The sequence below is a fragment of the Phaethon aethereus genome (genome assembly GCF_964289735.1).
Source record: "Phaethon aethereus genome assembly, chromosome: 9".
Taxonomy (NCBI): Eukaryota; Metazoa; Chordata; class Aves; order Phaethontiformes; family Phaethontidae; genus Phaethon; species Phaethon aethereus.
Genome location: NC_138585.1, coordinates 28,482,128 through 28,502,684, shown reverse-complemented (window position 1 = coordinate 28,502,684; position 20,557 = coordinate 28,482,128). Strand labels below are relative to the sequence as shown.

Sequence of the window (20,557 nt, the reverse complement as noted above, 5' to 3'; positions counted from 1 at the left end):
AGACTTTCTCCTGTGGCCGCGAGGAGTGCTCGTTAGTGACGGCGTTGCTCAAGTGCGGGTCGAATGAGCGTTTGCCGCAAGAGTTGCCACGTGCTGTAATCGCGCAGGAAGCGTGAGCAGAGAACCAGCGGAGGCTGGCGGGGATGCCTGCCCTCGTGGACTCGCTCGTGTGCAACGTTTGCACGGGTGTTCTTCGTGTTCCACAAACACGACAAACGCTTCTTTCCCAGAAGTAACAGAAATTCACTGCCATCATGCTCAAGATGATAGCCAAAAAGTTATGCTGATGGAATGGCAAGTATAAATATTTCAGGTGTCTGTCGTCTTCTTTTCTCTGATTGCAGCCGATGTTTTCCGTTGCACCGAGCTTAGCCACCAACGCATCAGCCGCCTTCAATCCCTACCTGGGGCCCGTCTCCCCAGGCCTGGTCCCAGCGGAGATCCTGCCCACCGCCCCGATGCTGGTGACAGGGAACCCCGGTGTCCCAGTTCCTGCCGCTGCCGCCGCCGCTGCCCAAAAGCTAATGAGGACAGACAGGCTGGAGGTAGGAGCCGATGCATGTAACTTACTCTCACAAGTTGTATCATTTATTATGCCTTCTAGATACAAAATATTTTTCTTGTGAAAGAAAATAATGCCAGTTTCACTTTAGCTGATAATGTTGCATCTTAGTGACAGGTAAGGACAGGGAGTGACTGAGTGATCATACACTAAGTTAATGCCTGCGGTTCTGCTTCTGACCCTCCATTGCAGAAAGAAGTGGAAGTATTGAGCCCTTTTAGGAATGACCATGGCAGCAGCAAGAGCACCGTGAAACCGTGTTGATGTGTGTCCAGAAGTGTTAACGTGGGGGGTGCACGGGCAGGGGTAGCGAGCACCAGGGGCGGGTGTAAGGGCAGAGCTTCAGCTGCCTGGGTAAAAGATGACTTTCAGCCTCTCTCTTACTTTCACTCTGGACAGATGGTGCTGGCACTTCCCCGCCAGCCTCCCGCGCCCGGCTTATCATCCTTGCTACAACCCTGACAAGTGTTAGTGCTCTCTAGCTGGTACTCTCCCTTGCCCTGAATCTTTCTTATCTGAAAGGCATGACAGTGTTTTCGGCACCTTATCGGTGCTGCGGCAGCGAGCCAGCGACATGCCGCCGGCTGCCACGCGCTTGGGGCGCGCCTGCGAGCACAGCCTGCGAGCACAGCCTGCAGTGCGCTTGGCAGCCCCGGTTGGGTCTGGTGGTTGAAAGGTGGTGATGCGAGAGGCTGAGCAGGCAGGGTGATCTGCTGTCACCCCGTTTGTCTGTTGGACACGGGGGGTGTTAGGGCATGCACCACCTGCGAGAGGTCAGCTCTCCCTGTAGCACGGCCGCTGGTGCTCTCCCTGTCAGGCACCACGCAGCAGCCAGTGGCAGCTTTGATAGCCGTGGAGAGAGTGAGCTGTGCTGTGACTCGTCCCTGCAGCCCCAGCCCTCCTGCTCTGCCCTCAGCCCCCAGCCCAGTGGCCAGTGCTGGGCACTAGCGTTCTGTAGCGTCAGGGCGGTGGCAGGTCTCAGAGATCCTGGTGCTGCAGCATCTCCTCTGCATGGGGAGGGTGTGGATGCTCTTGGATATGGTCCCTGAACTCAGGGAGCACGATGGGAGGAGCAAGATGGATCTCTGTTTTAAAATGCAGCCAGTTGTACTTGTAATGCTTTTCTTTCTGCCTGTACATCTGTATTAACAGGGATTAATTCTCCTTACAAGGAAAATTAATTCCTTTTTCTTACTTGCATCTCTGACTGACGAGCTGCCACTCAAAAGGCTGCGAGCTGGGAGGAGTGTGGAGGGTCATCTGGCAGCGAGCGTTTCCTGCTGCCGCTGTCACTATTCTCAGAGCTCACGTCACCACAGGTTCCCCTTCTGAGGGATCACATCATTTCCCTTTTTAGAGATGTTTTCTCCGAGGAAAGCATTCCCCAAAGTGCGGTCAGGTTGCAGGAGAGGCAGCCGCATCGAGCTGAGAGCTGGCGCATGGGTGACTGGAATCACCAAGGGATGTTCTTCCTTTGAGGACTCTATTTCATGATGGATACCCGCCAGAGGTGGATTAAAACCAAAATGCAATTAGATAAATTCATAAATAAATCACACTAGATTCAGAAATGAGTGCCGAGAGGAGGATGCCGATGGCAGGGAGCCCTTTGGCTCGCAGCGCCAAGATTGGCTGCTGTGTTTGTGCTTCCACCCATGTAGAGGCCATGGCACTGGTCAGTGGTGTTGGGGACATGCGGGCTCAAAAGCTTTCTGTTTGTAAGCAGGAGCAGGACGTACCCGAAGACCCCGAGCACCAGCTCTGCCCATGGCCGGGGAAGCGTGTACATCCGTGGGAGCCTGAGAGGGTCTGTGCAGGGGCACCTCTTCATGTGGTGCCTCTGGGGCAGAGCTTGTGCTGGCCGACACACTGTGACCGAAGTGCATGGGGAGCTAATGACATTTGGGACTTCAACGTGCAGGATTTGGTTCTCCGGACGCTTGCATCTTCTTTATATAGCTATTTAGAGAAGTGGTACACTGCTGAGCCAAACTCCTCTGCACGAGAGGGAGTTACTCTCACAAAATACCCAGGGACACAATTTGCAGTAAAAACCATTTTTATCAGTTAAGAAGAGCCAGCAAAAACACCAGAAATCAGTAAAATTTTGCAAAGAGGCTGAGTGGTTTTGCTTTCAACTGCTATGGAAAGAAAGATGATGGCCAAGTTGGAAAGCCCTGAAAATAAGTGCTGAGACTTAGAGGCGTGTCTCTTTTGTCACCTCCCCTGGTGCAATGGCACTGTGCCCCGCACAGATTCCTCCGGGAGCAGACTTTGTTTGCCGCAGGGAACACTGGTGGTTCAGGAGCGGGCTGGGGCCCTGCGGGCTGGCTGAGCTCCCACGGGGCAGCACCCCGTGCCGAGGAGAGCCCTGGGCAACGCCGCGGGGGCAGCACCGGCCCTCCCGTGGGCTCAGCCGACAGCCAGAATGCGGTCGAGCAGGGCGCTTACTTCTCAGCCATATTCTCTAGTTGACTAACGTCCCAGCTCGTCAGCACCCAGCAGCCTTCTCTCTGTAATCGCTTTTATCTCCATGGGCTCTGCTCTTGGGAGATGTCCTTGGCCTTGGAGGAGGGCTGTCCCAGCCCCACCTTCCTAACAGGGCCCTTCCCTTGCCTCTGCTCTGGCCATTGCACCATGTCGATCACCTTAAAGGAATGCAGCTTCTTTAAGCTGCTTTTTATTTTGACTGGATTAAGAGCCACATTCAGGTTGACCCACCGACTCTGCAATTCCACACCACGCTGCTGTCTTACAAAATTAGTATCCGTTGCAGTGAAGGGGTGCCTTTTCCTCCTTGTTTCCCTTCAGCAAATGCAGTTTAAATAGTGAAGTACGTAGGCAAGAAGATAATTTGCTGGTGCTTTCCAGTCTGTTGGTCATTTAATCTGGAGTATCCAAACTTAGTATACAAATACCAAATAAGCATATCATTTTTATGAACAGAAAAACATTTTAATGTACTTTATGGATTACAGAAATGCAGAACTGATTTGAAAGATTTTGCGTGGTCTGGTTGTTACCTCTCAGAGAAGCCAGCATGTGTCTACCTGCTCTTTAAGTGAGCTTACTGCTGTCGGTATTATCATTTGTTATGACATGATTAGAGAGCTTTATAAGGCTTAGCTCACTCTCCCTTGGAATGAACTGTCCTTGAGAAAAATAACTGCTATGATGTTAGCATCTAATCTTGGAATATGATTTGTTCTGCTTAGAATTTCAAATACTTACTTTCAAGAATGATGTACTGTGGCATTAATTAGCACTTGTGTTCTGGGATACTGAATCAGACTGTTCCACAGCTAAAAGCTCTCAATACATATACCTGGGATTTTAAGGAAAGCAGCAGACAACACAAATCTGTTGGGCAGCGGGCTGGTCTCCTGAATTAATGTGAATATTCATAAGATAAGGTCAGAGACTGTTACTAGCAGTAGGATTGATTTCATGTGTATTTGGACCGTGTCGCCTGTATGGATAGAATGCAGATGTTTGGGTGTCCAGTGTGTTTAGCCACTCCCATAAGGAATCTGGATCTTAGAGTGGAAATTTCATGGGTTCAGGCTTTTCCTACAGCTTTCCTCACACTCCTCTCCTGTCAGAAATATCTTGAACAAAAGTGTGGCTCTTCCAGCGAACTAGAGGAGAAGCAAAAAGGAGGGGAAGTGAGAGAGAAAGGATTGCCTAACAGTTTTATTTAAAACGCATGTGTTTCCGTTTGAATGCCATCCATTTCTATTAGAAGTATTCAGGAGTCAAGACTTACCACAACTGAGCTGCAGTTTCCTGCTTGTTTCATATATACCATTTTTTGCCAGAAAGAAGCAGCTTAGAAGTTCTTGGAGACTTTCAGATCTTGGGTAATCAGGAAATCTGACTTAGTGGTGCCGTTTGTTTAAATGTTCAGAACGTACTGGGTAACAGTATGCCCATTTTGGCAGATTCTCTTCAATGCAGAGGAGACAGGAGGTGTGACTTGCTCATGGAAGGGCAAGGATCTCAGCTCTGCTGTCCATGTCCCTCCAGCCAAGCCCCTGCCCAGCTTTTGGGGGAGCAGAGAGGGACCTCTGCCTTAGCTGAGGTGGCGTGGCGGTTGTCTCCCCACCAGGGTGGGCAGCTTGAATCCCAGCCAGGCGATCAGAATAAACTCAGCCCAAAGTTAGAACAAGTTAAGTGAATTACGAGTCAGTAATACTGCAGCACTAACTTGGCATTTTTGCAGACGGTCTAGAGACGTACAGGTGCCTCTCTTTATGTTTCTTAACATACTGAGTTGAAAATTATAATACTAATTACAGAGCTATTAGTAAATGACTAAATAAAAGCTCTCCAGATCTGAAAGACCAGACAACATACTATGTTTCTGTGCCTCTCTTTACTTAAGCAGATGAATGATATATTGCTGTGTGTGCATTTTCAATGCTTGCTTTTAAATAAACAAGAATTGGAAACATTCTCAGTTACCATCACAGTGGTTGAAAAGCCATCGCTGGTCACACTGATTAAAAGGACTAGCAGTATTATGGTTTGTTTCTGACTGCTGTCAACCATCATTCAGATATCTGTTAAGGAGCAATGAGAGCGAGCCATTCATTGCCTTATCTCAGCTACTGCATGACAGCTCTGAAAATTTGCTCCGGACATGTCAAAGATTATCTCTATCTGCCTAACTATTTCAGTTTTCTGGTCATTCTTCTTTGGTTTTTAACTATGATAAAATTAGCTTATCTGTGGATGCATTTTCTTTCCCTCTCTGTGTATATAGATACTTTTATATATGTGTACACTTAATATGTGAATTTGTGTATATCATCTTTGTGTTATTAATGGAGTAGTTCTTGCTTACATGTGGCTCGGTTTTGTGGATCATCAGTACAAGACAAAGAGCAAAGACAGTCAACTGACATTAGTTGCATCCTTTTCTTTATCTTCAGAGCAAAAGACTTCAGTTTACTTCTAGACAAATAATAAAAGGAAATTATCCGTTTTTGTTATAGAATCACAAACTCATTAAGGTGGGAAAGGACCTTTAAGATCATCAAGTCCAACTGTTAACCCAACACCACCATGCCCACTAAACCATGTCCTGAAGCGCCACATCCACACGTTTTTTTAATACCTCCGGGGATGGTGACTCCACCACCTCCCTGGGCAGCCTGTGCCAATGCCTGACCACTCTTTCAGTAAAGAAATTGTTCCTAATATCCAGTCTAAACCTCCCCTGGTGCAACTGGAGGCCATTTCCTCTTGTCCCGTGACTTGTTACTTGAGAGAAGAGACCAACACCCACCTCACCACAACCCCTTTTCAGGTAGCTGTAGAGAGCGATGAGGGCTCCCCTCAGCCTCCTCTTCTCCAGACTGAACACCCCCAGTTCCCTCAGCCGCTCCCCATCAGACTTGTGCTCCAAACGCCTCCCCATCTTCGTTGCCCTTCTCTGGACACGCTCCAGCACCTCAACGTCCTTCTTGTAGTGAGGGGCCCAACACTGAACACAGGATTCGAGGTGCAGCCTCACCAACACCGAGTACAGGGGCATGATCCCTGCCCTGCTCCTGCTGGCCACACTATTGCTGGTACAGAAATATGTCTATTTGGGAGGCCTGCGTTTGGGTAGAAGACACTGGTTCAGGACCCAGAAAGTATTCCTAGCCAATGAAAGGGAGAAAGCCATACCGCAGGTGGTGAGGCTGACCAGCCCAGCACAGCTCTCTTGGAGAAGCAGTGACATGCCAGCTCCGTTTGGTGTGTTCTTGAGAGTGTGGGGGGAGAGACACCAGGAGTCTCGTGTGAGCAGGGATGGTGCAAGCACACAACAGATACCAGAAGATGACTTGTGTTTCTTGATGGCTTAAACAGGCACTGCCTCCTTCCCCAGTTACACCCTGTGTTGTTCTACCTGGCAGAGTGGTCCGTGTCGCTGCATGGGGTCTAGACTGGGGGGGATCTGGCTGCAGAATCACCCGGAAGGCAAGTGGTTATTTTTCTCCAGATGAGGAATTGCCCCAGTCTGTTTCATGTGTGCTGCAGAAACAGTTCTGCACAGACCGAGCCGTGAGCAGTAGGGCCACGGGGATGCACAATGGAGGTGCCTGAACTGGCTCCTTTGGCTCTGCTGCAAATGTACAGCCAGAGACTTCATCACCACGTGGAAGAAGACTATAAATAGGGTCATGCTGGAATGACCCTGGGGCAAAATGGATGTTTCCTGTGAACGGGTTCACAAATGGCATTGCTCTTGTCTTTTGGGGATGTCATTTCATATGATGGGCAGCTGGTACTTGAAGCAGCACAGGGGTTAAAAGCAGCTTAGAGCACTAGCATGGACAGAAACCAAATAAGAACCAAATTTGGTTTGTTGCAGGGATTAGAGCCAAGGTCCTTGAGGAAATACTGATGATCCAAGCTCATGGGCACCCACCTTTAAAAGGAAATTCCATCTACTAAAGTGGTTTTATTTTTAAACAAATTAGTTGCTTTTGTCCCTTTCTGTTTCCTATAGCCTTTGGAAAACTCAAAATGACAAACATGTTTTTGTTTGCGGTTTGTGAAGAGCTCACCATGAAAGGAACACAAATCACTTTCTTAGATACGGGGTTTGCGAGGTGTGTGATGAGGCAGCCAGTTTGTCGCAGTGGTGATGAAGTTAGTGTTTGCGCCGCTGGCAGTGGCTGGAGGTTCGGGAGGGGTCTGTGCTGGCTCGGGGCCGGGCTGGAGCCCGCGTCCCAGCAGCGGGGATGCTGCAGGGGATGCCCTCCAGCCAAGCAGGTTTCTTTGTGCAATTTCTGATTCCCTCAGCTTCGTTCGGCTGCTGTCACGCGGCGGCAGTGTGACAGCAGGACTGGTGGCTGCTCTAGCTGCAGCCGCTGCTCTTTCCCAACGCAGCCCACCTTCTGCTGAGCCACAGGACGATGCCGGGCAGCCCGGGAGAGGCAGCTGCCGCCACTGCGGGTTTTGGATTGCCCTCTCGTGGCAGACGCCTGGATGGTGGGGGCTGGTGTGGCGCCGCACGCCCCATGAGTGCAGCTTGCTCCCTGTTGCGGGCTGTGTGCTTGACTCTTGATCCCGGTGGCTTTTGATGCTCTTTGGCATCAGAAGTGGCTTTAGAAAAGCCAGGTCCCTGCTGCCAGAGAGCCAAGCCCACCATCCCACCACTGCTGTGCTCCACCTGGGGACGGGCACCCCTCCTCACGGCGCTCTCGCAGACCTTCAGAAATCCCGACTCTGCTCCGAGCCGTGCCCGCAACACCCCTCACACAAATTAAGCAACTTTCTTTTCCTGGTGTCACAGGTATGTCGAGAGTACCAGCGTGGCAACTGCAACAGGGGAGAGAACGACTGCCGGTTCGCTCACCCCGCCGACAGCGCGATGATCGACACCAACGACAACACAGTCACTGTCTGCATGGATTACATCAAAGGGAGATGCTCACGGGAAAAGTGCAAATATTTTCACCCTCCTGCACACCTGCAAGCCAAGATCAAGGCTGCCCAGTACCAGGTTAACCAAGCTGCAGCTGCCCAGGCAGCAGCGACTGCAGCTGCCATGGTGAGTTCAGAAACTGCCTCGGGAATAGAAGTATGTTGACGAGAGGCAGTCACTGATGTGTTAGCTGTTCTCGCTGGAGGGGGGTGCGTGTGCGTGTGCTCGGGGATCCCAGTCACGACACGGTGCAATGAGCTTTCTCAGCATGTGGTGCCAGATCTGCTCTTAAGTAGTTTCAGACCGTTAAGGTGTTTCACTAATTTTGCCTGCTGATAGAGTATCTATATGTACATATATGTGTGCATACGTGTGTGTGTGTCTGTACGTGTGTGTGCAGATATGCTTATATAGTTTATTGTATGTTTGTGTGTGGGTAGGTGTGTATCTATCTAGTTGCACAGATAGATAAACCCGTATTTCAGTTACCGAAAGTCTGTGTTTGTAGAGACTTAGTTTGAAGTCAATCTTACAGTGTTAATGCTACCCGTAGCCAGCCCACCTTGCCGTCCCCCACCCGAGGGCTGTCGGCAGCTCTCGCGGGGCACTCGAGCAAAGCTCATAGTTGTAGCAGCCAGGTCTGGAACGACTCAGGAACGGGTTTCCGAGCCAGGAGAGGACGGCACCCCGAGGAGGGCTGTGGTGGCATATTGTCCTGTCTGTGCCGAGCCCCGTGAGGGTCCGGGAAGAGGAGCACAGCGGGCGCGCTAGGGCGCGGCGGCCAGGAGGAGCGGGAGCGGCAGCGCCTGCGGTGCGAGGCGGAAGCTGCGGGCTCCCAGAGGCGTTCCGCCGCCACCCACGTGGGCGGGGAGCCAGTGACCGGTTGCGGGGAGCCCCAGTTCCGCTCCTGCGGAGCGTGAGCGCCCCGCGCCTCACCCGGCCTGCCTGCGGGAGGGGGGCCGGGGCGGGAGGCGGCCGCAGGTGCCGCCCTGCCTGCCCTGCCCGCCCTGCCCGTGCGGGGGCCACCCGCCGGCCCCCCGTGCATGCCTAGTCTTGTTACCGTTGTACACGGCATCCGGTGATTTGTTTTTATTTGTTTTTTCTCACCTACCCAAATGCACTGCTGCCCCCATGATGCACCTCTGCTTGCTGTTTATGTTAATGCGCTTGACCCCACTGGCCATTGCCATCATGTGCTCGCTGCCTGCTAATTAAGACTCAGTCGGCTGTCAAATCACTGAAGCGACCCCTCGAGGCAACCTTTGACCTGGTACTATGACCTTTCACCTTTTAGCTTGGCATGTAGCTGTATCGTAGTCGAGTTTGGGGTTAATGTGTAGAAATGGAATATCCCGGTTTCCCGCCCCCATCCCCGGACAGGGGCGCGGGGGCGGCCGGGCCAGGCCCCAGAGCAGGGCTCCCGAGCAGGATCCCGCCGCCCCTGTGCCCCGCCGGCCCCCTCCTCTCCCTTCCCTTCCCCTCCCCTCCCCTCCCCTTTCCTCCCCTCCCCCCCCCTCCCCTCCCCTCCCGATCCCCCTGTCCCATCCCGTCCCCTCCCTGAGGGTCCCGCGCGGGCGGCCGCGGCGCAGGACCGGCCGCGGGCACAGGGTGCGTTGGCATGGCTTCGCGGCGCTGTGGCGCGGAGGCGGCCCGGGGGTGCCGGCATGCGGCGCGCGCTCTGCATGCCCGGGCAGGCGCTGGGGCCCGGGGAGTGGGTTGGCGCCAGCGGCCCTGCCATCCGCTCCGGACGGTGACTATTAACATTGCTTCTACGTGTTGATCCTCATGGAGCTAGCAGTGCTGCTTCCCCTACCCCAATAGCCTCGCTCCCGATCGAAACCCTGAAGCTTTACAGTGGCGTGATATTTACGCCAGTTCCCATAACGTATGGCTCCGACACGTTACCTGTGCCGCTGTAATGGTAGGCTAAAGTAGTGCTCCCTTGTAAAGCTTTTACCTTGCCTTTTATTTGGTAGTTAAGTCTGCTATGCTGCTTGCTTGCTCATGGATAAACATGGTGCTGCCTGGTTTTTTTGCCTTCTACTGATTTTTCTTTTTTCCTTTCTCTCTTTCCTTTTCTTCTCCCTCCCTCCCGACCTCCTCCACACCCCACCCCACCCCACCCCCTTTTTTTTTTTCTTTTTTTTACTGGACTTTATTTTTATACCCATCCACCATTCAGGGAATTCCTCAAGCTGTACTTCCCCCATTACCAAAGAGGCCTGCGCTTGAAAAAACCAATGGTGCCACCGCAGTCTTTAACACTGGTATTTTCCAATACCAGCAAGCTCTTGCCAACATGCAGTTACAGCAGCATACGGCCTTTCTCCCACCAGGTAAGTGCTTCTCATTTGCTATTTTGGGGGGGGCAGAAAGGGGAATTCTGGAAAAAAGACACTAGGAGATAACCGTTTGTTCCTGGCGGCAAACACGTATAGAGGTATTTGCGCGGCGGCCGCTGGTGCGGGCGGCCACTGCCAGGCGCAGGCAGCCTCTCTCCAGCCTCGGGCGCGGCGGGGCCTGGTGAGCCGCAGGCAGAGGAGGTGCTGACTGCAGGAAGGCTGGCTTCTCTCTGCTGCTCTCGGAAGCTGGGTGCGTGTTTTCCAGTCTAATATAAAAATCAGCATCATGCTCTCTCATCCCAAATCAGAATTGAAATCTTCTCTGCTGTTCCTCTTTCCCTTGATTAACTTCTCTTTGTTACACACCTCTTAAGCTGTTGTATTTGTTTCTTTTTGCTGTAAGACCCCTTTGCCTTCACGTGCTTAGCAACAGTTGTTCCAAGTCATACACTTGAAGGTTTTTATTTTAATTATGGTGCAGTGATCAAAAAAGGCACAGGCAGACAGTCTCACAGATAGACTAATTATGAACCTACACAAGAAATCAAGGTGCAGGCCCCTACCCCTAAAGCCTTAAGGCTGATTTTGGACTAAGCAGAACCAAGGTGCACTTCGTCTTATTCAAGAGTGATCAAATCTACACTTGTCCTAGTGTAATTGCTGAAGAATTGATGCCTGTGCTATTTACATAAGCAGAAATCCCTTCAGAGGACAAGTGATGGCACTTAAAGTTAGAATATATGTTTTGGTTCTGCAGACAGCACTTCATGAAAAGTTATATATCTAGTACGTCATGTGAATTTATACCCGTATTAACACAGCTGAGTTAGTTTTCTTACATATAAACCCACATTAAAACAGCACTATCATTCTAGGATGTATGCAGAGGACGTCTGATAGACCTATACTCAAAAAATTGGAAGGAGTGTGACGACAGCCCTTTGTAATGCAGATGCGTTGAGGGGAGGGGAGAAAAGAAAATAGAGCTATTCAATCTTTACCAAAAGAAAAAGTAAGGATTTTATCCTAAACATTTTTGGCAAGTATGTTCCCAGGAATTCAGTATAATGCCTTTTACCGAAGGTATTTTCTTTGATCTGGCGTACAAACAACATGTATAAATTAAATGGCACAAAACTCAGTTGCTTGATGTAGTACATTTCATAACCTAAACAAGTTATTAAAAATGCATTGCAACCACTGAAATGTATTAGTAAAAGCTTGTTGCAAAGCTTGTTGGAGTCAATAGGACTGACTGAGTAAGCTTTAGATCTGATCTCTAGCCCTCGTGCTAAAATTCATATAAAAATGCTTATGCAATCACAGACCTTCCTGTGGATATTAAACAATTTCACATATTTGTTTTGTCAAAGCATAACTGATGTACTTAGTAAACCATGCAATTTTCCAGCTTCCATTAAATCAGCAAGGGGCTGGATGATTTCTGGAAGTACTCGAGCTGCTTTGAATCACGCCCTTTGAACTTAGAAGCTGGAGTTACGGTTCATGTGCGTCAGACCTCATTTGCACTACATCATTGACCGGGATCTTTCACGTCGGCACTTACACAACCTATCTCAGCTCTTCCTCTAGCAAATCTATACTGAAACCTACAGGAGTTTGCGCAGTGGTTCTTGAGGCTTCATTTGACCTTTCTTGACCACTGAAGTTTAGTACATGTTAAACAAGGAAAGGAAAGGATTTTTTAGCATGAGCTACTATAAATTTTCTTTTTATATTTTTCAGATAGCAGCAGTTTGAGCTTTCCAGTAATCCAGTTCTTTTCCAAAAGTTTGAAAATTTTATCTGCCACCTTGCCCTTTTTACTTTTCCCCACTTAAAATTAACTAGCTTCAGTTCTGTTTGTGCATAGTTGTCTGGAAATAGAGTTTCTCCGTCAGTCCCTAAGAACCGACGGGAGAGCACAGAGCGTGGGTGCCCTCAGCTCCGCTGCCATGGAGCAGAGGCAGGTTAATTCAGTGGGGTCTGAATTAAAGTGACGTTTTTCAGGTTCAGACACCCGAAGTGTAGTTACTCATATGTGTTCTTAGTTGCCTCAGTTGCAATGTATGAAAATGCAGTAGGTCTGAAGGGCAGGACACTCCCAGAACCTACACGGTGATGGTGTGTACCCCGATGGAGGATGTTGGCAGGACCCTCCTCTCTGCAGGGCACTTCACTCCTGGTGTTTCACCCTTGAGAGTTTTCCACTCGTGTTCCAGACAAAGCCAGATACCTCTTCTAAATTTTAAAGCATAATCCTGGCAGCCTGTATGCAAGGGAATGTGACAGCAAATAAAGGGGTCGCCCATGCCAGGGGATGGACACTGGCACTCCAGCACACTTTAAGTGATTAAATGCTTTTAGCTACTCATGTCACTGCTCTCAAATAAAGCTCCCTCTTTGCACAGCTCCCCTCTTGAGGTCTCCCAGAAACCTGGGCTGCTGGAAGCTGTCCCCAGACTGAGAGGGGAGTCTAAAATGTGTTGCAGGAAAGAACTGGGAACACTTGCGGTATTGGCTAGTTGAAATAAGTGGACTTAGTCTGCCAAATGAGGAGGCTCTGCACAACTTAATAGATGTTCACAGCTTGTTTTAGTACTTTGGACCTGGCTGCCGACTCTTGACGCCTTGGCAGACATGCGGGCAAACATTTCGCTGTGGGGCTGTGAACTTGCAGAGCACCGGTTACTTGGTGTTCACTACCTCTGCACGTGCTCTTTGTCCTGCAATAACCGTGAGCTGGCTGGGGGTATGTTTGTACGTGCAGATAGAGAGCTCCTATGTGCAACTAGATGAAATTCCTGCCCTGGTGCTTGTTACCATCCTGTGCCGCAGCTCACTGTCCCCTCAGTTGCGCGTGTACAGCTGTTCCTGGCCTGTGCGTGTCAGCTGGGTGACCAGACTGTCTTTGAGAAGCGTAATCCTCCCGAAGAAGGGGGTCAGGTTTACAGGATACTCTCAGGAGCTGTTAGCCTGATGCACCTGCAAGGGGCGGAATTGCAGCAGGGCAGCTGAACCACGTAGCCAGCCACGGAAAGGCTTCAGCCACCTCTGCCGTTAAGTTAACGCATTGCATGTTTACTTAGTTGCTGCAGCTTCAACACCAGAGAACTTACTTGCTCATCGCTGGGACTCAGCCAGTGCACAGAGGCTTTCCTAAAGCAGTGTCTGTGTAAGCACCTTCCTCCGTGAGGCTTCTGGGTCTGTGTAAAAACACCGCTCTCCTCCAAAATGTTAGGGTGGGAAAGATGAGGCACAACTGTTCAACTCAGCAGGAGTGCTTATGCTGTCTATGGTGATATTTTTAATTAGGATTTAGTATACTGTACAGAAAAAATAGACTGAGGGGAATAATACGAGGGAGAGAAGAGAAAAAAAAGCTTAAAACACCAGTAAACCTAAGTGTATTTATAAAAATAGCTTTATTGCACTGCAGAAATAATCTGTTTGTGAAGTTACGATCAGTTACTGAGCACATCCTTGAATTAAAATTCTGCCTTGTGCTGAAAAGCTAGGGAACATTTCAAACTGCACATTTATTATTCATGCATTCTCATTAGTCAATCAAAGTTTCTGAAGTCAAGATGAATATTAAGGTCATAGCAAAAATTATTTTTACTGCTGGTAAGAGGGTCATACAGCATTATGTCTTCATATTTGCAAGTTATTGCACCCTAGCTAGTATTTTCATTTCTGCCTTATGTTCATTTGCTTCAATTCCCTTTCAAAACTGTGTGCACTGGTTATAATGTTAATGATGATAACTCAGACTAAAATTTTGAGCTGAAAAGCTTTACAGTGATATTTCAGTCATTATGAATATCTAACTCATCTTTAGCATGTAGATGTAATTATGCATGGAATGACACAGCATTTCAAATCTGATAAAGTATCTGCAACCTTATAAATAGGGCACTTCTGCACAGAGGCAGAACTCAAAGGTTCTTCTCTGTAACCACATTAACACCATGGAGAAGTCATAAGAGGGACCGAGAAAGCAGTTTTACTTACTGTATGCGCTTTATAGCCAAATTTTGCTCCATTTTTTAATCTTTCAAGCGGTCCCTTTGACTTCAGCCATGATTTGTGCATGGGGAAGTCAGAAGGACTACCCTTCGTTTAACCTTTCTTTGTGAATATTTACAGTCTCTTCCATGACACAGAAATAGAAGAGTAATTAGGAAACATGATTATGCCCTTTTCTTTATAGCCTTATAGATACAGTGATGACAGAGGATAACCTTGTCCTCGGCAGTAATTACACTGACTGACTTTTTCCCCGCTTAGTTAAATGCTCTTGAGACTGTGCAAGCCACTACAATGCTTGGCACCAGCTAAAACAATTTCCTGTCCCCCCGTTACGGTCACGTAATGTCAAGGAAGCAGCACTGCCGTGGCTCCCGCTGGCAGTCCTCTAGAATATGTTTCCATTTCCACTGCAATCTCTGTTCCCAGATTTCAGAGTTTATTTCAGTTTCCGCTGTGTCAAGCATAATTAGCGGCGTTAATAAATGTTGTTTGTTAAATACAAAAGTAAATAGTGTATTAAAAATGGATTTTCTGAAATACCAGTATATATTTATCTATCATCTTGGAAGCAAAAATAGAAAATCCTGAGTTCAGTCTCATGGAAGGCATTTTGCGATGTAAAAAGAATTGCCAACTTAGTGATATTTTTAAAATGATGCCATAATCTTCCTGAAAACACCGTACCGCTGTTGGCTCTCTAGTTGCAGGGCAGAATTCACCAGGTGCTGTCACTTCAATTATTTTTGTGTGGCCTAAAGAGAGTTGCAGGTTGTGAGCCCAGACACCAGCAGCTTATGTCCCATAAAATATGTCCCACAGTGTAGAAAAAAATGCTGAAGAAGTGTTCTTAGGTGCTGCCGTAAGCTGCGTAGGAGACCTCAGCTATTCAGTCACTCCTCTGACCTGCGTGTTAAGCAAACAGACCAGAGGACAGTCAGGATCGCTTCCGCTTCACCGGCAGCTCACAGGGATCCTACAGATATGACAGAAGTACCGCGTGCCAAATTCACCTGGGGTTTGCCTAAATATTGGAGCAGTTGGATTGCGGCTAGCGAAACAGTATAGATGGAGTCACCGCTCTGCGAGGAATGGTCGCTCCAGCCCACCCGGGAAGGGCGGCCGCTGAGAAGGCGGCTCTAGCAGGGCAGCGCCCCGTGAGCCGCCTCTCGCCATCTGCCTGCCCCGCGCAGAGCGGGCCGCATGCTGCGTGCCGCCGCGGGGAGAGGGCTCGGCGGTGCTCGTCCCCCGCGCCGGCCAGCCCGTGCCTCCCGGTGTCCTGGCGGGGCGGACCTCAGGCACCTGTAGGCAGGTGCGAGTTTGAAGTATTTCTTTTAACCTGAGGAAACCAGGGTAAAGACCGTTACAAAGCTTGTGTCAACAGGCAAAAAGATGTAAAAGAGTTTTAAAATAAAGCTAAGGAAACTTTTCCTAGCCGTGCTAATATTCTACGGTGCTACAAAGGCAAACGTGATATACCAGCACACAGTTCGGTCAGCTCTTTCCCCTTCACTGAGGACTAGTTCTAATGGATCACTGTGCTATTGTATGGTTTGATTGTGCTGACAGTTACATGCCACTGTTCCCATAATAACAATTTTTCTTCTTGTTCAAATGAAATTTCTAATTACACGTGTGATGGGTTGTTTTAATTCTTTTCCCTTTCCAAATCCACCTTCCTGTTGCAATGCATGATGGGCAGGCTCAATATTGTGCATGACACCCGCTACAAGTGTTGGTAGGTGCCAGCTTTGTTTCTTGATTATCTTAAACCTGTGGTGCAGCTCACGGACCCTCAAAATCCACTGCTAGATTTTAACTGATAGCTCTCGTGCCAATCCATCTCCCTTAGCCTCCTGCACTAACACCTGTCAATTAAATGCAATTGTTTTATTTAATTGACACGGACACATAGACGTCGTTAATTTTGTATAGCGGTTTTTTGAATTGCACATTGTTCCTTGGTGGATTTTGATTGGACTATGAGTTCCAGTGTTTAGAAACTTATCTTGTGTTAAATAAAGACTGTATCTTACTATAGCCACATAGACGTATACTGTCCTTCAACAAGATTGATTTTTGTTTGCAGTAAATATTTGGGTTGCATTTTTAAAAGACAAAAATTCGTAAATATAAGGGCATTTAAAAATTCTTCTGTTGAGTTTTGTATTGAAATGTTTAAGCTTGTTTGTGTCAATTTTCTTGATTTGATGGTAACAAGCATTTTCCCCTTTTTTTCTCTTTCATTTCCCTTCCCTCTTTCTCCCTGGAATGTTGTCCTGCTTTGCACTGTGATTGCATGTCACGCGCTGGCAATGACGTCTCGGGCTTTTTGCTGTGATAAATACCATGCTCAATTATCCTACCACATGTCGCTCTGGTTCCCATACTGCTACACTCTTCTGTATGTTTGCTTATATGATTTTCCTTCCGAAAGTTCCCATGGTGCACGGTGCTACGCCAGCCACTGTGTCTGCAGCAACAACATCTGCCACAAGTGTTCCCTTCGCTGCAACAGCCACAGCCAACCAGGTTTGCTAATTTACAGCTTTGTTCCTTACAGACAACTTGAAATCGGTGCTTTTAATGAGCATGGGGGTTTTGATTTTACCTCTTGTTGGCCTACACATTCTCTCTAAGATCTGCAGCACAGCTTAATAAGCCTTTATCCGTGCTCAGAAGGTGCTGCAGTTCCATTTCTGATGCTAAAAATAATGGATAATAGGGTTTCTGACTCAGTCTTAGTATTTATGGGCCATGCTGCTTATTTCTGCTCTGAGAGATGTAAAGAGGAAGGGCTAATACACGGAACCCATTATTCATTTCTATTTCTGTGAAGCCGGCAGTTCCTTTTAGTGCAGAACTCCAGTGAAAGCCAGTAAAACCTTTGTGCAGAGGCCTTGCAGGATCACATTTTTGAATTTAGCAGTCTGAACATGTTCTGACTCTCCTCTTCCAAGAGCAAAACAAAAACATTTGAGCATGGGCCACACAGAAAATTCTTTTAAACCTTTGTTTCAGCTTATGATTCTGCTTGGAAATGGCCAATTACTTGTTGCAGGAGGCAGATTTCAGTTAAGAAAATGTCCATTAGAGACTGTTTTTATTTCTAAATAGCTACCCCACTTGTTGGGGGGGGTTTGTTGGGGCTTTACTAAAGTGATTAAAAGTCCTCCCAGAAAAGCCAGAAACGATGCTCTAAAGGCGAGTACCAGGGGCAGAAGAGCTGCAGTCCCACACGTACCAGCGGGAGCTGCACCTGGGAACAGAACACGGCCTGTCGTTCTTACCTAGCTGGCTTGTCAAAAACGCAGATTTCTGTACTACATCTGGCTGAAAGTGCAACAATATTTTAAGACCCTATTGTTCCTCTTATAAAAACAAATTGTTTTTTGAGATTTGCTAGGAAGTTAGAATTGCCTATGTCATGAAACCATCAGTTCTGGTCTAATATGCAAGTATTACTCTCAGCTCAGTGGGAATCACACATGTGCCTTTTAGAAAAGGGAACTAAACATTTTCTTCAGCATTTTGCAGATGTGGTTCTGGAGAGAATTGTCAGTTTTTAAGGCAGGCTCACCTGACATACTCAGCTCCCGAAGTCACTAGAGCTAACTCCTTAAACAATTTCAAAATCCCATCGTAAAGTTGTCAGGTTTGCAGCTGCCCGTGACCTGCTGCACGTGCCCCTCTGTGCGCGGGGTGGACGGCGCCGGCTCTGCGGAGCCAGGAGCCCCCGGCCTCACTGCAGGGCGGGCGCCGTGCTGCCGCTGAGGCTACCAGGTGCCACAGGCTCTGGCAGGATTACCAAAGTCCAGAGTCTTCGGCTTCGAGCCTTTCCACCTTCGGCTGCTGAGCACTACCATTTTGTACTATGCCCAGCTGTACGTTCTTTGTTAACCTGTCTGCTTACTGGTCTCTCAAAAATATTATTCCAAAAATTGTACTATTGCAGTGATACATAGGCGCGCACATCCCGAGTCTCAAAAGGGACCTGGATATGTTACAATTCCAAAAAATACACAGGTTAGTCTGCTTAGCAGGTAGCACTTTCTGCTCTTGAGAAATGTTTGCTGAATGACCGTGTCACTCACGGATTTAAACTAGCATAAGAATTACTTTGTATTTTGAAAAGCTAGTTTATAGATAGGACTACCTCTGCATATGTGTCACCTAAGCAAGCGACCACCTGTATGCCCAGGGTATCTTAATATTGTAATTTATTGCACCATGGAGTTAATTTAAATGTGTCTCTATATCCTCTGTAAATCCAGAGAGTTGTGAGAACAAGCCAAGCCACGGAAAAACATCATTATTTTTTAAAATCATCTCTGTCTAAATAACCATGCACTTTCCCAAATAGATTACAGGGAAACTTTCCGTTGCAGAATCTGATCATTTCATGCGTATCTTCCCTGGAGCCTCATAACACACTTAGTACAGTACTGCAGCCAAACCCCAATATATACATATATAAGCAATATATGTATATAGTATGTGAGCAATGCTGAAATTATTTAATGCCACACGATGCAATGTGCATGCATGCCAAAAGTCTTAAGATCTGGCCCTTCATCTTCATTGACTGGTGTTGAAGGTCCTTGGTATGTTCCGACAGCACTGTCCCTGATGCTTCTACACAGTTGGGTGCAACAGCCTGTCCTGCAGCAGTAGAAAAAAAATGGTATGAGAAGCTTCGTTATGCTTGAAGCACGTTTCTGTACAAGTTGGCAATGTTGTGGAGTTGTGTGGAGTTGCTAGGGGAAGAGAGGGCACAAGGGGTGGAAAAACCGACACCAAGACCTGTCAACGATTTAGTTAAGAAGAAACCTCCCCATTCCCTTTCTTGTGCGGATTAGCAGGCCAGCCTTAGTGTCCAGCAGGAAGAAGAGGCTTTTCAGGTGCAACAGCCATTTGTGATCGTACAAATCCATTTTGTGTCGTATGCCCCAGCGTGTTTCCCCGTTCCTGGGTGCATCCATTTGCTCCCTCCAGCCGGACTTCTGTTTGTGAGGCAGGGCTACTCGCGGCTCCTCCGACGCCTGCGTGCCTCGTGCTGTGCCTTCTCGAGGGCCTGACCTGCGGGGTCCGTTCGGGCTCGCGCCCATGGACTTCAGCCGGCGCACCCCACGCAGAGGGCTGCGCGGCTGGGCCCCAAGCACGGGGTGTAGGGTACAAGTGTGTTGTTTGTACTGCTGGTAATCACCTCTCATTGTAATGCTGTATTTTTTTAAACGGGAAACTGAGTTGATGAGGCACTTCAAGAGAGCCACGTACTGAATTCTGTTTCTGCAGACGAGCATTTTGAGAATTGTTTCACTGCTTTGGGGAGTCTTCGCTTTTCCGCTGATCCACCGTGATGCCCGCAGCGGCTGTGGGAAGAGCAGGTAGCTCTTCTCGACAGTGAATTTTCACCAGCTGTGAAAATCAAACTCGGGGCATCTTACGTTTGGCATTCAAAAACCAAGACAGTGAAAGCAGTGAACACTTCACAAAATCAAGACTGAAACAAGGCCACTGTGGAATTTAAATGATACACTGAAAGCACAGAATTTTGTGTAGGCCAACAAAAAGGGCTATTTTCAATTACTGCACTGCATGACTTTTGTAGATTTTAACTTCTCTTATTTCCTAATCAACCAAAAATGCTTATTTATATTTGTCAAGTAGTACTTAACACAATGTTTTCCAGTTTTAAGTTGCTATTGTAACACTTCAGTTGACTTTAACTTATGGTTACAATATAAAATCCACCAACTCACAGCTGATCCTCACTTTTCCAAACTTATGTTCTATAGCAAAATGCTGTGTCTGTGGGTTGGCTCATTGCACATGTTGTTCATTATTTAAATTTTTTACCTATAGATACCCATAATATCTGCCGAACATCTGACTAGCCACAAGTATGTTACACAGATGTAGACATTTTGTCATCAAACAGTAAGTTCCCAGTGTGGTGTTGCTTGCATTTTTCTTACCTCTGTGTGTGCATAATTTGTCTTTTTCAGGGACAGAATGTTTTTATTTTCTTTCTAAAAAAACTAATAAGATACGGGGGAAGAGGCTCTGAACTCCACTGACATGCCGTTCTTCTCTGAGTGGAGATCCCGTAGTTAGCAGTGACCACGTTAGCTAGCGTGTCGGACCAGATGTCGGTATTAATTTGTACATAGCCATACGGCAAAATCAGAGTGTGAAGTT

At 47.9% G+C, this 20,557-nt stretch overlaps 1 protein-coding gene across 17 annotated transcripts in view; it reads left to right on the top strand.

Annotated features, from left to right (window-relative positions):
• Positions 1-20,278, top strand: part of MBNL1 (muscleblind like splicing regulator 1) — a gene marked incomplete at both ends in the record, with an annotated part of 74,675 nt that extends 54,397 nt beyond the window's left edge. The window contains 7 exons of one of the 17 annotated variants that reach the window (XM_082003927.1): positions 345-545; positions 7,854-8,111; positions 9,202-9,255; positions 10,168-10,321; positions 16,059-16,094; positions 16,794-16,888; positions 20,222-20,278. In XM_082003927.1, the coding sequence (XP_081860053.1) occupies positions 345-545; positions 7,854-8,111; positions 9,202-9,255; positions 10,168-10,321; positions 16,059-16,094; positions 16,794-16,888; positions 20,222-20,278 (855 nt within the window). Of the gene's footprint in view, positions 1-344; positions 546-7,853; positions 8,112-9,201; positions 9,256-10,167; positions 10,322-16,058; positions 16,095-16,793; positions 16,889-18,974; positions 19,041-20,221 lie in introns of all 17 variants that reach the window. The other 16 variants (XM_082003943.1, XM_082003941.1, XM_082003937.1 and 13 more) reach the window with 16 other exon arrangements.
• Positions 20,279-20,557: the final 279 nt, after the last annotated feature.